General features: G+C 46.4%; 1 protein-coding gene across 2 annotated transcripts in view; it reads right to left on the reverse strand.

Moving 5' to 3' along the window:
• The window catches only part of PTPN11 (protein tyrosine phosphatase non-receptor type 11), a 209001-nt gene that overhangs the window by 122164 nt on the left and 72360 nt on the right, over positions 1–14477 (reverse strand). The window contains exons 3-4 of one of the 2 annotated variants that reach the window (XM_063964356.1): positions 11592–11783; positions 9593–9785 (exon numbers count right to left, since the gene is read on the reverse strand). In XM_063964356.1, coding sequence (XP_063820426.1) covers positions 9593–9785; positions 11592–11783 — 385 coding nt within the window. Of the gene's footprint in view, positions 1–9592; positions 9786–11591; positions 11787–14477 lie in introns of both variants that reach the window. The other variant, XM_063964355.1, reaches the window with a different exon arrangement.

Below are 14477 nucleotides of genomic sequence, written 5' to 3' on the forward strand. Positions count from 1 at the left end.
GCCCAAATTTAGTGCCCCCCCTCTCTGTTTTTACCCTGTTCTGAAGTGTAGACTGCAGGGGAGAGCCAGGGAGCTTCCTTCCAGCGGATCTGTGAAGGAGAAATGGCGCCAGTGTGTCTGAGGGAGATAGCTCCGCCCCTTTTCCGCTGCCTATTCTCCCGCTTTTTTCTGGATTCTGGCAGGGGAATTTACCACATATATAGCCTCTAGGGCTATATATTGTGGTATTTTTGCCAGCCAAGGTGTTTTTATTGCAGCTCAGGGCGCCCCCCCCCAAGCGCCCTGCACCCTCAGTGACCGGAGTGTGAAGTGTGCATGAGGAGCAATGGCGCACAGCTGCAGTGCTGTGCGCTACCTTGGTGAAGACTGATGTCTTCTGCCGCCGTTTTTCCGGACCTCTTCTTGCTTCTGGCTCTGTAAGGGGGACGGCGGCGCGGCTCCGGGACCGAACACCAAGGACTGGGCCTGCGGTCGATCCCTCTGGAGCTAATGGTGTCCAGTAGCCTAAGAAGCCCAATCCGGCTGCAAGCAGGCGAGTTCGCTTCTTCTCCCCTTAGTCCCTCGCTGCAGTGAGCCTGTTGCCAGCAGGTCTCACTGAAAATAAAAAACCTAAAATTATACTTTCTTTCTAAGGGCTCAGGAGAGCCCCTAGTGTGCATCCAACCTCGGCCGGGCACGAAATCTAACTGAGGCTTGGAGGAGGGTCATAGTGGGAGGAGCCAGTGCACACCAGGTAGTCCTAAATCTTTCTAGAGTGCCCAGCCTCCTTCGGAGCCCGCTATTCCCCATGGTCCTTACGGAGTTCCCAGCATCCACTAGGACGTTAGAGAAAGGGTGTTTTCACACCCTTTTCACATTATTTTAGTATCACCAGAATGTACTTGTCATTTTTAGAGTTTGTTATGTATATGGTTTAGGACAGAGGTTCTCAAATTTGGTCCTCGTGGGCCCACACAGTGCATGTTTTGCAGGTAACCCAGCAGGTGCACAGGTGTATTAATTACTGACACATTTTAAAAGGTCCGCAGGTGGATCTAATTATTTCACTTGTGATTCTGTGAGGAGACCTGCAAAACATGCACTGTGTGGGCCCACGAGGACCAAGTTTGAGAACCTCTGGTTTAGGATCTTGGCTTGAAACTGGAACTGGAATCTGGAAAGCAGCTGGCTTGATGTACTGTTTGCTCATGAACTGGAGTTATTACTAAAGATAATACCAGGGGGCCCGGAGTAGAACACACCAGGAGTATTCGCCAGAGACCCCTGCAAGGGAATTTGGGCTGCGTTGCATTGAACGTGCAGGTTCGGGCCCCCTGTCTGGGTCACCTGATATAAGCACTGGACAATTATTGATGACAATCTGCAAACGTGGACATAGGGGTGTATTCAATTATAGTCGTAACTGCCATCTTGTTGGAAAGACATCAGTTTTCGACTTTTTTAGGTCGAATCGTGATTTGCCCTATTCAATGAGGTTGCCGTTTTTCCAACAGGTCAGCAATTCCGACTTGTCAGAAAACATGTGGATCGGCAGATTAGCCGCGGATCCACGTTTTGACGAATTTAGCGGCCAAATCAGTCAGGTTTTAACCCCATTTCCGACAATGTCAATCTGATTTTAAAAAAAGTCGGACTGGCATTGTCGGTAACTGCCAAAGCCAGTCAGATTTGGCCGTTAATTGAATAGTGAACTGTCGGAGAGGATCCAACAGCAATTGAATACACCCTTAAGAATAGTACTGAACCGGCTTGCTGGGCAGACTGGACTAATCCGGACTTGCGGAACTGAGAGAACTGGAGCGGACTAGTTGACCAGACGAACGGGACCAGATTTACTGAGCAGACAAACTGAACCGGACTTGCTGACCAGAGCGAACTGGTACGGACTTATTGACCAGATAACTGGACCGGAAACCCACTAAAGCAACAGATCAGGTTCTTATAAAGCACAATGGGGAGCTCAGAAAATTCACACACAGACTAGCTGTGAATAACGTTGCACTGGCAACTTGATACTCCTGGACTGTCCCCTAAATACCTGCTGGGAAGCAGGGATTGGTTTCTGAGGTCAGCTGCATGGGCAGTGGCCCTGTATAGGCCAGATCACATGATACACAATGGCGACACCCATGACCCAGTCCCGCCGAGCACCGGAACACTGCGATCAGCCTGCACACGGAGACCCTCTGCAATCTAATTTGCAGTGTAAAAATAAAGCAGCCAGTATTTACCATGCACAGAAACAAAAATAAGAATTTACTTACCGATAATTCTATTTCTCATAGTCCGTAGTGGATGCTGGGGACTCCGAAAGGACCATGGGGAATAGCGGCTCCGCAGGAGACTGGGCACAAAGTAAAAGCTTTAGGACTAGCTGGTGTGCACTGGCTCCTCCCCCTATGACCCTCCTCCAAGCCTCAGTTAGGATACTGTGCCCGGACGTGCGTACACAATAAGGAAGGATTTTGAATCTCGGGTAAGACTCATACCAGCCACACCAATCACACCGTACAACTTGTGATCTGAACCCAGTTAACAGCATGATAACAGAAGGAGCCTCTGAAAAGATGGCTCACAACAACAATAACCCGATTTTTGTAACAATAACTATGTACAAGTAATGCAGACAATCCGCACTTGGGATGGGCGCCCAGCATCCACTACGGACTATGAGAAATAGAATTATCGGTAAGTAAATTCTTATTTTCTCTAACGTCCTAGTGGATGCTGGGGACTCCGAAAGGACCATGGGGATTATACCAAAGCTCCCAAACGGGCGGGAGAGTGCGGATGACTCTGCAGCACCGAATGAGAGAACTCCAGGTCCTCCTCAGCCAGGGTATCAAATTTGTAGAATTTAGCAAACGTGTTTGCCCCTGACCAAGTAGCTGCTCGGCAAAGTTGTAAAGCCGAGACCACTCGGGCAGCCGCCCAAGATGAGCCCACTTTCCGTGTGGAATGGGCTTTTACAGATTTTGGCTGTGGCAGGCCTGCCACAGAATGGTCAAGCTGAATTGTACTACAAATCCAACGAGCAATCGTCTGCTTAGAAGCAGGAGCACCCAGCTTGTTGGGTGCATACAGGATAAACAGCAAATCAGATTTTCTGACACCAGCCGTCCTGGAAACATATATTTTCAGGGCCCTGACTACGTCCAGCAACTTGGAATCCTCCAAGTCCCTAGTAGCCGCAGGCACCACAATAAGCTGGTTTAAGTGAAATGCTGAAACCACCTTAGGAAGAAATTGAGGACGAGTCCTCAATTCTGCCCTATCCGTATGAAAAATTAGGTAAGGGCTTTTATAGGATAAAGCCGCCAATTCTGAGACACGCCTGGCTGAAGCCAGGGCTAACAGCATTACCACTTTCCATGTGAGATATTTTAAGTCCACAGTGGTGAGTGGTTCAAACCAATGTGATTTTAGGAATCCCAAAACTACATTGAGATCCCAAGGTGCCACTGGAGGCACAAAAGGAGGCTGTATATGCAGTACTCCCTTGACAAACGTCTGAACTTCAGGAACAGAAGCCAGTTCTTTTTGGAAGAATATTGACAGGGCCGAAATATGAACCTTAATGGACCCTAATTTGAGGCCCATAGACAGTCCTGTTTGCAGGAAATGCAGGAAACGACCCAGTTGAAATTCCTCTGTAGGGGCCTTCCTGGCCTCGCACCACGCAACATATTTACGCCAAATACGGTGATAATGTTGTATGGTTACATCCTTCCTGGCTTTGATCAGGGTAGGGATGACTTCATCCGGAATGCCTTTTTCCTTCAGGATCCGGCGTTCAACCGCCATGCCACAAACGCAGCCGCGGTAAGTCTTGGAACAGACATGGTCCCTGCTGGAGCAGGTCCTTTCTTAGAGGTAGAGGCCACGGGTCTTCCGTGAGCATCTCTTGAATTTCCGGGTACCAAGTCCTTCTTGGCCAATCCGGAGCCACGAGTATAGTCTTTACTCCTCTCCTTCTTATGATTCTCAGTACTTTTGGTATGAGAGGAAGAGGAGGGAACACATACACTGACTGGTACACCCACGGTGTTACCAGAGCGTCCACAGCTATTGCCTGAGGGTCCCTTGACCTGGCGCAATATCTGTCCAGTTTTTTGTTGAGGCGGGACGCCATCATGTCCACCTTTGGTTTTTCCCAACGGTTCACAATCATGTGGAAGACTTCTGGGTGAAGTCCCCACTCCCCCGGGTGAAGATCGTGTCTGCTGAGGAAGTCTGCTTCCCAGTTGTCCACTCCCGGAATGAACACTGCTGACAGTGCTATCACATGATTCTCCGCCCAGCGAAGAATCCTTGCCACTTCCATCATTGCCCTCCTGCTTCTTGTGCCGCCCTGTCTCTTTACGTGGGCGACTGCCGTGATGTTGTCCGACTGGATCAACACCGGCTGACCCTGAAGCAGAGGTCTTGCCTGACTTAGGGCATTGTAAATGGCCCTTAGATCCAGGATATTTATGTGAAGTGACGTTTCCATGCTTGACCACAAGCCCTGGAAATTTCTTCCCTGTGTGACTGCTCCCCAGCCTCTCAGGCTGGCATCCGTGGTCACCAGGACCCAATCCTGAATGCAGAATCTGCGGCCCTCTAGGAGATGAGCACTCTGTAACCACCACAGGAGAGACACCCTTGTCCTTGGAGACAGAGTTATCCGCTGATGCATTTGAAGATGCGATCCGGACCATTTGTCCAGCAGATCCCACTGAAAAGTTCTTGCGTGGAATCTGCCGAATGGAATCGCTTCGTAAGAAGCCACCATCTTTCCCAGGACCCTTGTGCATTGATGTACTGACACTTGGCCTGGTCTTAGGAGGTTCCTGACTAGATCGGATAACTCCTTGGCTTTCTCCTCCGGGAGAAACACCTTTTTCTGTACTCCAGAATCATCCCTAGGAACAGCAGACGTGTCGTCGGAATCAGCTGCGATTTTGGAATATTTAGAATCCATCCGTGCTGTCGTAGTACTACTTGAGATAGTGCTACTCCGACCTCTAACTGTTCTCTGGACCTTGCCCTTATCAGGAGATCGTCCAAGTAAGGGATAATTAAGACGCCTTTTCTTCGAAGAAGAATCATCATTTCGGCCATTACCTTGGTAAAGACCCGGGGTGCCGTGGACAATCCAAACGGCAGCGTCTGAAACGGATAGTGACAGTTCTGTACCACAAACCTGAGGTACCCTTGGTGAGAAGGGCAAATTGGGACATGGAGGTAAGCATCCTTGATGTCCAGAGACACCATATAGTCCCCTTCTTCCAGGTTCGCTATCACTGCTCTGAGTGACTCCATCTTGAACTTGAACCTTTTTATGTAAGTGTTCAAGGATTTCAGATTTAAAATGGGTCTCACCGAGCCGTCCGGCTTCGGTACCACAAACAGCGTGGAATAATACCCCTTTCCCTGTTGTAGGAGGGGTACCTTGATTATCACCTGCTGGGAATACAGTTTGTGAATGGCTTCCAATACCGCCTCCCTGTCGGGGGGAGACGTTGGTAAAGCAGACTTCAGGAACCGGCGAGGGGGAGACGTCTCGAATTCCAATTTGTACCCCTGAGATACTACCTGCAGGATCCAGGGGTACACTTGCGAGTGAGCCCACTGCGCGCTGAAATTCTTGAGACGGGCCCCCACCGTGCCTGAGTCCGCTTGTAAGGCCCCAGCGTCATGCTGAGGACATGGCAGAAGCGGGGGAGGGCTTCTGTTCGTGGGAAGAGGCTGTTTGCTGCAGTCTTTTTCCCCTTCCTCTGCCCCGGGGCAGATATGAGTGGCCTTTTGCCCGCTTGCCCTTATGGGGACGAAAGGACTGAGCCTGAAAAGACAGTATCTTTTTCTGCTGCGAGGTGACTTGGGGTAAAAAGGTGGATTTTCCAGCCGTTGCCGTGGCCACCAGGTCCGATAGACCGACCCCAAATAACTCCTCCCCTTTATACGGCAATACTTCCATATGCCGTTTGGAATCCGCATCCCCTGACCACTGTCGCGTCCATAATCCTCTTCTGGCAGAAATGGACATCGCACTTACTCTTGATGCCAGAGTGCAAATATCCCTCTGTGCATCTCGCATATATAGAAATGCATCCTTTAAATGCTCTATAGTCAATAATATATTGTCCCTGTCCAGGGTATCAATATTTTCAGTCAGGGAATCCGACCAAGCCACCCCAACACTGCACATCCAGGCTGAGGCGATTGCTGGTCGCAGTATAATACCAGTATGTGTGTATATACTTTTAAGGATATTTTCCAGCTTCCTATCAGCTGGTTCCTTGAGGGCGGCCGTATCAGGAGACGGTAACGCCACTTGTTTTGATAAGCGTGTGAGCGCCTTATCTACGCTAGGGGGTGTTTCCCAAAGCGCCCTAACCTCTGGCGGGAAAGGGTATAATGCCAATAATTTTTTAGAAATTAGCAGTTTTTTATCGGGGGAAACCCACGCTTCATCACACACCTCATTTAATTCATCTGATTCAGGAAAAACTACGGGTAGTTTTTTCACACCCCACATAATACCCTTTTTTGTGGTACTTGTAGTATCAGAAATGTTCAAAACCTCCTTCATTGCCGTGATCATGTAACGTGTGGCCCTACTGGAAAATACGTTTGTTTCCTCACCGTCGACACTGGAGTCAGTGTCCGTGTCAGTGTCTGTATCGACCTGAGGTAACGGGCGTTTTATAGCCCCTGACGGTGTTTGAGACGCCTGTACAGGTATTAACTGATTTGCCGGCTGTCTCATGTCGTCAACAGTCTTTTGTAAAGTGCCGACACTATCACGTAATTCTTTCCATAAGACCATCCAGTCAGGTGTCGACTCCCTAGGGGGTGACATCACTAACACAGGCAATTGCTCCGCCTCCACACCATTTTCCTCCTCATACATGTCGACACAGCGTACCAACACACAGCACACACACAGGGAATGCTCTGATAGAGGACAGGACCCCACTAGCCCTTTGGGGAGACAGAGGGAGAGTTTGCCAGCACACACCAGAGCGCTATATATATATATACAGGGATAACCTTATATAAGTGTTTTTCCCTAATATAGCTGCTGTATATATTAATATGCCAATTTAGTGCCCCCCCCTCTCTTGTTTTACCCTGTTTCTGTAGTGCAGGACTGCAGGGGAGAGTCAGGGAGCCTTCCTCCAACGGAGCTGTGAGGAAAAAATGGCGCTTGTGTGCTGAGGAGATAGGCTCCGCCCCTTTTTCGGCGGCCTTTCTCCCACTTTTTTGTGGAAAACTGGCAGGGGTTAAATACATCCATATAGCCCAGGAGCTATATGTGATGTATTTTTAGCCATTTAAGGTATTTTCATTGCGTCCCAGGGCGCCCCCCCCCCAGCGCCCTGCACCCTCAGTGACCGGAGTGTGAAGTGTGCTGAGAGCAATGGCGCACAGCTGCGGTGCTGTGCGCTACCTTATTGAAGACAGGACGTCTTCTGCCGCTGATTTTCCGGACCTCTTCACTCTTCTGGCTCTGTAAGGGGGCCGGCGGCGCGGCTCCGGGACCCATCCATGGCTGGGCCTGTGATCGTCCCTCTGGAGCTAATGTCCAGTAGCCTAAGAAGCCCAATCCACTCTGCACGCAGGTGAGTTCGCTTCTTCTCCCCTTAGTCCCTCGATGCAGTGAGCCTGTTGCCAGCAGGTCTCACTGAAAATAAAAAAACCTATTTAAACTTTTACTCTAAGCAGCTCAGGAGAGCCACCTAGATTGCACCCTTCTCGTTCGGGCACAAAATCCTAACTGAGGCTTGGAGGAGGGTCATAGGGGGAGGAGCCAGTGCACACCAGCTAGTCCTAAAGCTTTTACTTTGTGCCCAGTCTCCTGCGGAGCCGCTATTCCCCATGGTCCTTTCGGAGTCCCCAGCATCCACTAGGACGTTAGAGAAATAACCCACCCAAATCTAACTCTTTCTGCACATGTTATATCTGCCTCCCCTGCAGTGCACATGGTTTTGCCCAACTGCTAATAAAATTCCTGCTGCGATCAACTTGGAATTACCCCCTTTGTTTCTTTGTGTCCATTACTTTTTAATAGAGCCGAGCAAAAGGAATTTTGTTTTGTTTAATTTTTTGTTTGTTTTTGTCCTGAACACATTTCGGAGCATATACTGCAACAAAATACATATTTTACATTGTAATATAATAGGGAAACATTTGTTGCTAAAGATTACTTCACAACAAAATAGGGAAAGCATCTAAATTTACCAAGTTTTCCACAGCTAGGCTGCTCATAGTAAGGCGATGTGAATTATCGGCGTTCAAACAGGGCATGATAGCGAGTGACCGATGGATGGTACATTCCATTTCCGAAGTTGTGATGACATTCAACATTCCTTGATCTCTGGTATCAAGTGTGTACTGGGAATACTTCATGGAATGCATTATCACCCATGAATGGCACAGTGGTCGACCACAGGTGCTTTACGATCGTGATCAGTGGTAACTGGCCAGAATTGTCTGTAGTAACAGACAAGTAACAATGGCTCAAATCACATCCACATTCAATGCAGGAGGAACCAGATTCATATCCAGAAGGTCAGTGCAGTGTTCTATAGCTGCCAAGGGATATTGTACTATGGCCGCAGAAGACCCACCATAGTGTCTCAGTTAACCTTATGACACCGGACACATCGCCTCACCTGGGTTTGTGATGTCGCTAATTGTACTGGCAACATGTGGCGTGGTCCGATGTATCAGGGTTCCAGTTGTTTCAGGCTGATGGTAGTGCTTGGGTGTGGCACAAACCCCATAAGGTCATGTACCTCAGTTGTCAACAAGTCCCCGTGCAAGCTAGTGGTGGTTCCATAATGATGTGTTCACGTGGCATGGGTAGGGTGTGCTGGTCAGGCTGAACATGTGATTGACAGATAAACACTACGTGGCTGTCCCAAGTTGTACAGAATTGGTTCGAAGAACATTCTGGAGAGTTCCAATGAATGGCGTTGCCACAACGTTCACCTGACATGAACTCAATAGAGCATTTATGGGACGTGGTGGAGAGGTCCACTCGCACCCAAGATACTGCACCTACCAGTATCAGGTAGCTGTGGGAAGCTATTCAGACAGCATAGGTCAACATCTCTCCAGAGGTCTTCCATTCCCATGTGGAATAGATGCCACATCAAGTTGCTGCACTTCACCAAACTAGAGGGGGTCCTACAATATACTAGTCCTATGACTTTTAGCAGTTGGATCAGGATCAAGAGGCAATCATGGTTAAATCTAGAAGTGTTGAACTAAATGAAAATTAAACTATTCACAAAATGGAAAAGAAAAAACAACTTTCTTTCAAGATCTTTTTTTTTCACTGTTATTTGTAGAACAATATCCACCAATTTGTCCCAGATAAAGACACACTGGGACAGTAACCTAAAATGTTTCAACGTTTAAGGATTCATTGGCCAGCAAGGCAAAATGTATCGAAATGGACAGATCAGTCCTTCTTGGGACATCTATCAGATTAGCTTTGAAAAGCACAGTGCATGCTGTAAAGAGATTTCTTTAGATGTCCTTACAGCACACTATTGTAGAAGAGCTTGAAATAAATAAAATGTTTTTCAAGACAGATTACCTGGCACCGTATCATGACGTGTGTTACTTTGGATTTGCTATCATTGCTCTCTACTTTGTCATCACCAGTGCGAACAGACAAGACAAAATCTCCAGGATGACTTTGGCTTTCGCGCACCAGAAAGCTTCCATGTTTGCCTTTCTCGGTTAGCAACTTCTCAGCTTCTTTACCCGAAAGATGACCATGGAACCACCTTAAAGCCAATATAATACATACTTATGGTTAAGGAATTATATTCAGAATGCCCATTTACAAATGAATCAAGTACTCTTATTTCTCTCTGGCAGAAATAGAATTTTCATACTTTCCAAATATAATTATTTCCAAATATACAGGATTTTGCTCCCTTCATTAATATACACAATAATAGAGGAACATTTCAGCAATTAGCACCCAGCTGCTCAGAAAACTTCTCTCTAGGACAATGTATCTTTGGACATATACTAGGACATTGGCCCTCATTCCGAGTTGTTCGCTCGCAAGCTGCTTTTAGCAGCTTTGCACACGCTAAGCCGCCGCCTACTGGGAGTGAATCTTAGCTTATAAAAATTGCGAACGAAAAATTCGCAATATTGCGAAAAGACTTCTCTGTGCAGTTTCTGAGTAGCTCGAGACTTACTCTGCCAGTGCGATCAGTTCAGTGCTTGTCGTTCCTGGTTTGACGTCACAAACACACCCAGCGTTCGCCCAGACACTCCTCCGTTTCTCCAGCCACTCCCGCGTTTTTCCCAGAAACGGTAGCGTTTTTTCACACACTCCCATAAAACGGCCAGTTTCCGCCCAGAAACACCCACTTCCTGTCAATCACATTACGATCACCAAAACGAAGAAAAAACCAAGCAATGCCGTGAGTAAAATACCTAACTGCATAGCAAATTTACTTGGCGCAGTCGCTCTGCGGACATTGAGCATGCGCATTAGCGACTAATCGCTCCGTTGCGAGAAAAAAATAACGAGCTAACAACTCGGAATGACCCCCATTATTGTATATGTTTTATATTGTATAAAACAAATGGTCTTCACTGGCATAAAAGCGGAGATGCCTCATCTTATATAAAATGAGTTGTAGAAAAACAGTATACTGTACATAAAGGCATGTCCTGACATTTATCCGGCGCTGTGATCTGTGGATCCGCCAGGGTAATACAGGTCAGGCTCACTTCCGGAGTATTATTGGTTATATTCGGATAATATGCAGGCAAAGAAAAAGGGTTTATATAGTGAAGTACAGTAAAAACACCTTTTTAATTTACATATTAATACATATACAAAATCCTGCTCCACATAAAACAAATAAACAGCGAATTCATCCAGCACAGGTATAGTGAGTGCAATGACCAGAGTCTTGGTTCAAAACAGCATAAATATAGGTGACTCCCGGGCACCCTCGATGTTAAGAAATGCTGCAGCCAGTTGTCCGGTATCGCCGTCACACATCCGTCCTGGGTGGCCTCTGCTGTCACCTCCGACGCGTTTCCACCCCAGTCTGGGGTCTTTTTCAAGGAGTATATTTATGCTGTGTTGAACCAAGACTCTGGTAATTGCACTCACTATACCTGTGCTGGATGAATTCGCTGTTTATTTGTTTTATGTGGAGCAGGATTTTGTATATGTATTAATATGTAAATTAAAAAAGTGTTTTTACTGTACTTCACTATATAAACCCTTTTTCTTTGCCTGCATATTATCCGAATATAACCAATAATACTCCGGAAGTGAGCCTGACCTGTATTACCCTGGCGGATCCACAGATCACAGCGCCGGATAAGTGATACCTATTGTTGTTCTTTGCATATTGTGGTGGAGGTTGGAGGAATCCTCCTTATTTGGTATTCACATATTTTGGCTGCATAGTGATATTTTTAGCGCACCATACCTTAGTGTCACACCTTTTTCAGTATACATGTCCTGACATTTGACACAAGCCAGCTAAAACAATGCTATACAACGGTTTCTATTGTGTTTTCAATTGAACTCATAACATAAACCACTCACTCACCTCTCAGATGTAGGGTCAGCACAGTTTAATGGATATTTCAGCTCAATAACATCACCATTTTTTTCCTTAAGTTGCCCATGATGTTCCATGTAATACTGAACCAGTTCAGCCAGTGTAGCAAACTTCTCCCCTCCGTACAAATCATAGTAATCTCCAGTGTTCTGGATCTTTATGTGTGTCACTGCTCCATTCCTCCTGAAATGTAAGAAAAAAAACCCTTCAGTGTACCATCCTTCATTTCTAGGTATCCTCTGCAACATACCCCTCAGCTAGCTATAATCTCTACATAGTATAAAAAATGGTCACTGGCAGGCATCTGTCTGATTGTACAGGATATTCTAGAGAAACACTGGACGGATTTTGATGCAGTTTGCACAATTCTATAGAGCATTTGTCCAGGAACATGTAAGTGTATGAAACATTAATCTATGACAAAAGTGATACAAGCAGTGACAATTTTAGTGAAGCAAAGAACAACAATGGACTTTATTTTTTATCGCCAAAGGTGCGAGATGCTGGCCGATCGCAGACGTTTTTTTTTTTGTTTGTTTTTTAACAGGACAAGCACTTAAAAAGGTAAAATCTCCGGCGATCTCGGGCATCATTTACATCCGGCCCTATGTAGAGATTGATACATAATCCTATTCCATTTATGTGAAAAAAACTATTCATTTTCCTCAAAGTAACACGGATTTAGAATGTTTGTTCTTTTGTAAAATTTTTGTACACGTTTCAGCTAATGTCAGTAGAAACAGAAGTCAACAAGTGAAGGCCAAACCGATAGAAGACAGGAGATTGAACAATCGGAAGGTCACGCGCAGCCGGCCAGTGTGAAAGCATAAATGGAACTCACCCATAGTAAATCAATCTATTGTTGAGTCACATCTCTGAGGAGATCTTAAGAACACACATGCACACCCTTCCGTACAAGAAGGAAGAGGTTAGTAAGTGAAAGGATCCTCAAATCAGGTGCGTCAGGGTGGGATCCCTGTGGACTTAGGAGAAATAGAGTTATCAGCAGTAAGTCTACCATAACGATTATTTCTCCTGCAGGATCCACAGGTTATCCACAAGATAACATTGGGATTTCCCAAAGCAATTTAGTAGTGAGGACGCTCCTGATTGGACAGGAGAATCCTTCGCCCGAATTCAGCATTCTGAGAGGCAAAGGTATCAAAGGCATAATGTCTAATTAATGTGTTAACGGAAGACTATGTGGCTGCCTTACATATCTGTTCTGCTGAAGCACCATGTTGTGCTGCCAATGATGGACCTACCTTACGAGTAGAGTGAGCAAAGACATTAGCCGGAACAGGGAGATCAGCTTGAAAATATACTTCTGAAATAGTCATTCAAAGACATCTCACCTGTGTCTGCTTGTCAGCAGGCCACCCTCTCTTGTGAAATCCCTAGTGAACAAAGAGAGTGTCTGTTTCTGTGATGGCACTGGTACGATCCACATAGATCCTTAAAGCACGGACTACGTCCAACGATGCATGTCTCGCAGAAAGGTCCAGCCCTTGGAAGGCCGGGACTACAATTTCTACGTTAAGGTGGAATTTAGACATAGATATATATATATATATATATATATATATATATATATATATATATATATATATATCTATCTCAGAAAAGGAGGGCATAACATAACAATGTGCCTAACTCTGAAACTCTTCTAGCTGAAGCAATAGCCAGTAGGAAGAGAACTTTAGCTGTCAACTATTTAAAATCCACTCATTTTAGTGGTTCAAATGGGGCAACTTGAAGGGCCATTAGGACTAAACTTAAGTCCCACGGCACTGTAGGAGGAACAAAGGGAGGTTGAATGTGTAGCCTTCCCTGGAAAAAAGTGTACATATCCTGTAGGTTTGCAATTTTCTTTTGGAACCATACACTCAATGCTGACACTTGCACTCTCAAGGAAGCCACCCTTAGACTTTTGTCCATTCCTAACTGAAGGAATGCTAGGACTCTGGAACCTCTGAAAGACCTAGGATCAAATTTCCGGTCACTGCACCATTGTATATAGGCTTGCCATATTCGGTGATAAATGCGAGCTGAGGAAGGTTTCCTTGCTCTGAGCATTGTTTGAATAACCTGTTGTGAGAATACTCTTGCTTTCAGGATGAAAGTCAAGAGCCACGCCATCAAAGACAGTCAATCCAGGTGCTTGTGATAGCAAGGACCCTGAGACAGTAGATCTGGACATTGAGGGAGTAGGAATGGAGCATCTATCAACCACCTCTGCAGATCTGTGTACCAATGTCTTCTGGGCCAAGCCGGAGCTATTAGTATCACGGCGCCCCTTCCTTGTTTTGCCTTTCGCATCACCAACTGTAACCGGGCGATTGGTGGAAACACATAGACCAGATGAAAGTCCCATCTCACTGACAGGGCATCCACAAAGATCTCTTTGGGATCCTTTGTTCTTGACCCGTATGCGGGAACTTTGCTGTTCTGACGGGACGCCATGAGATCTATCTCCGGTAAACCCCACTTGTCTACCAGAATTTGGAAGACCTTAGGGTGTAAAGCCCATTTGTTTGCATGAATGGCGTGTCGACTGAGAAAAACCGCTTCCCGGTTTAGGACTCCCAGAATGAACACTGTGGACAAGGAAGGATGATGAAGTTTTGCTCACTTTAACGTGCGACTTACGTCCTTCATTGCATTTTGGCTGCGAGTTCCTCCCTGATTGTTGAGGTACACTACTGCCGTTGCATTGTCCGAGCGGATTTGGACTGGTTTCCCCTGAAGGATGTCCTTTGCCTGAATAAATGCCATATATATGGCCTGAAGTTCCAATACATTTATTGGCAGGCAACTCTCTTCCTTGTTCCACTGCCCCTGGAAGCAACTCCTTCCTGACACTGCTCCCCAGCC

This window comes from Pseudophryne corroboree, chromosome 1, assembly GCF_028390025.1.
Source record: "Pseudophryne corroboree isolate aPseCor3 chromosome 1, aPseCor3.hap2, whole genome shotgun sequence".
Lineage (NCBI taxonomy): Eukaryota > Metazoa > Chordata > Amphibia > Anura > Myobatrachidae > Pseudophryne > Pseudophryne corroboree.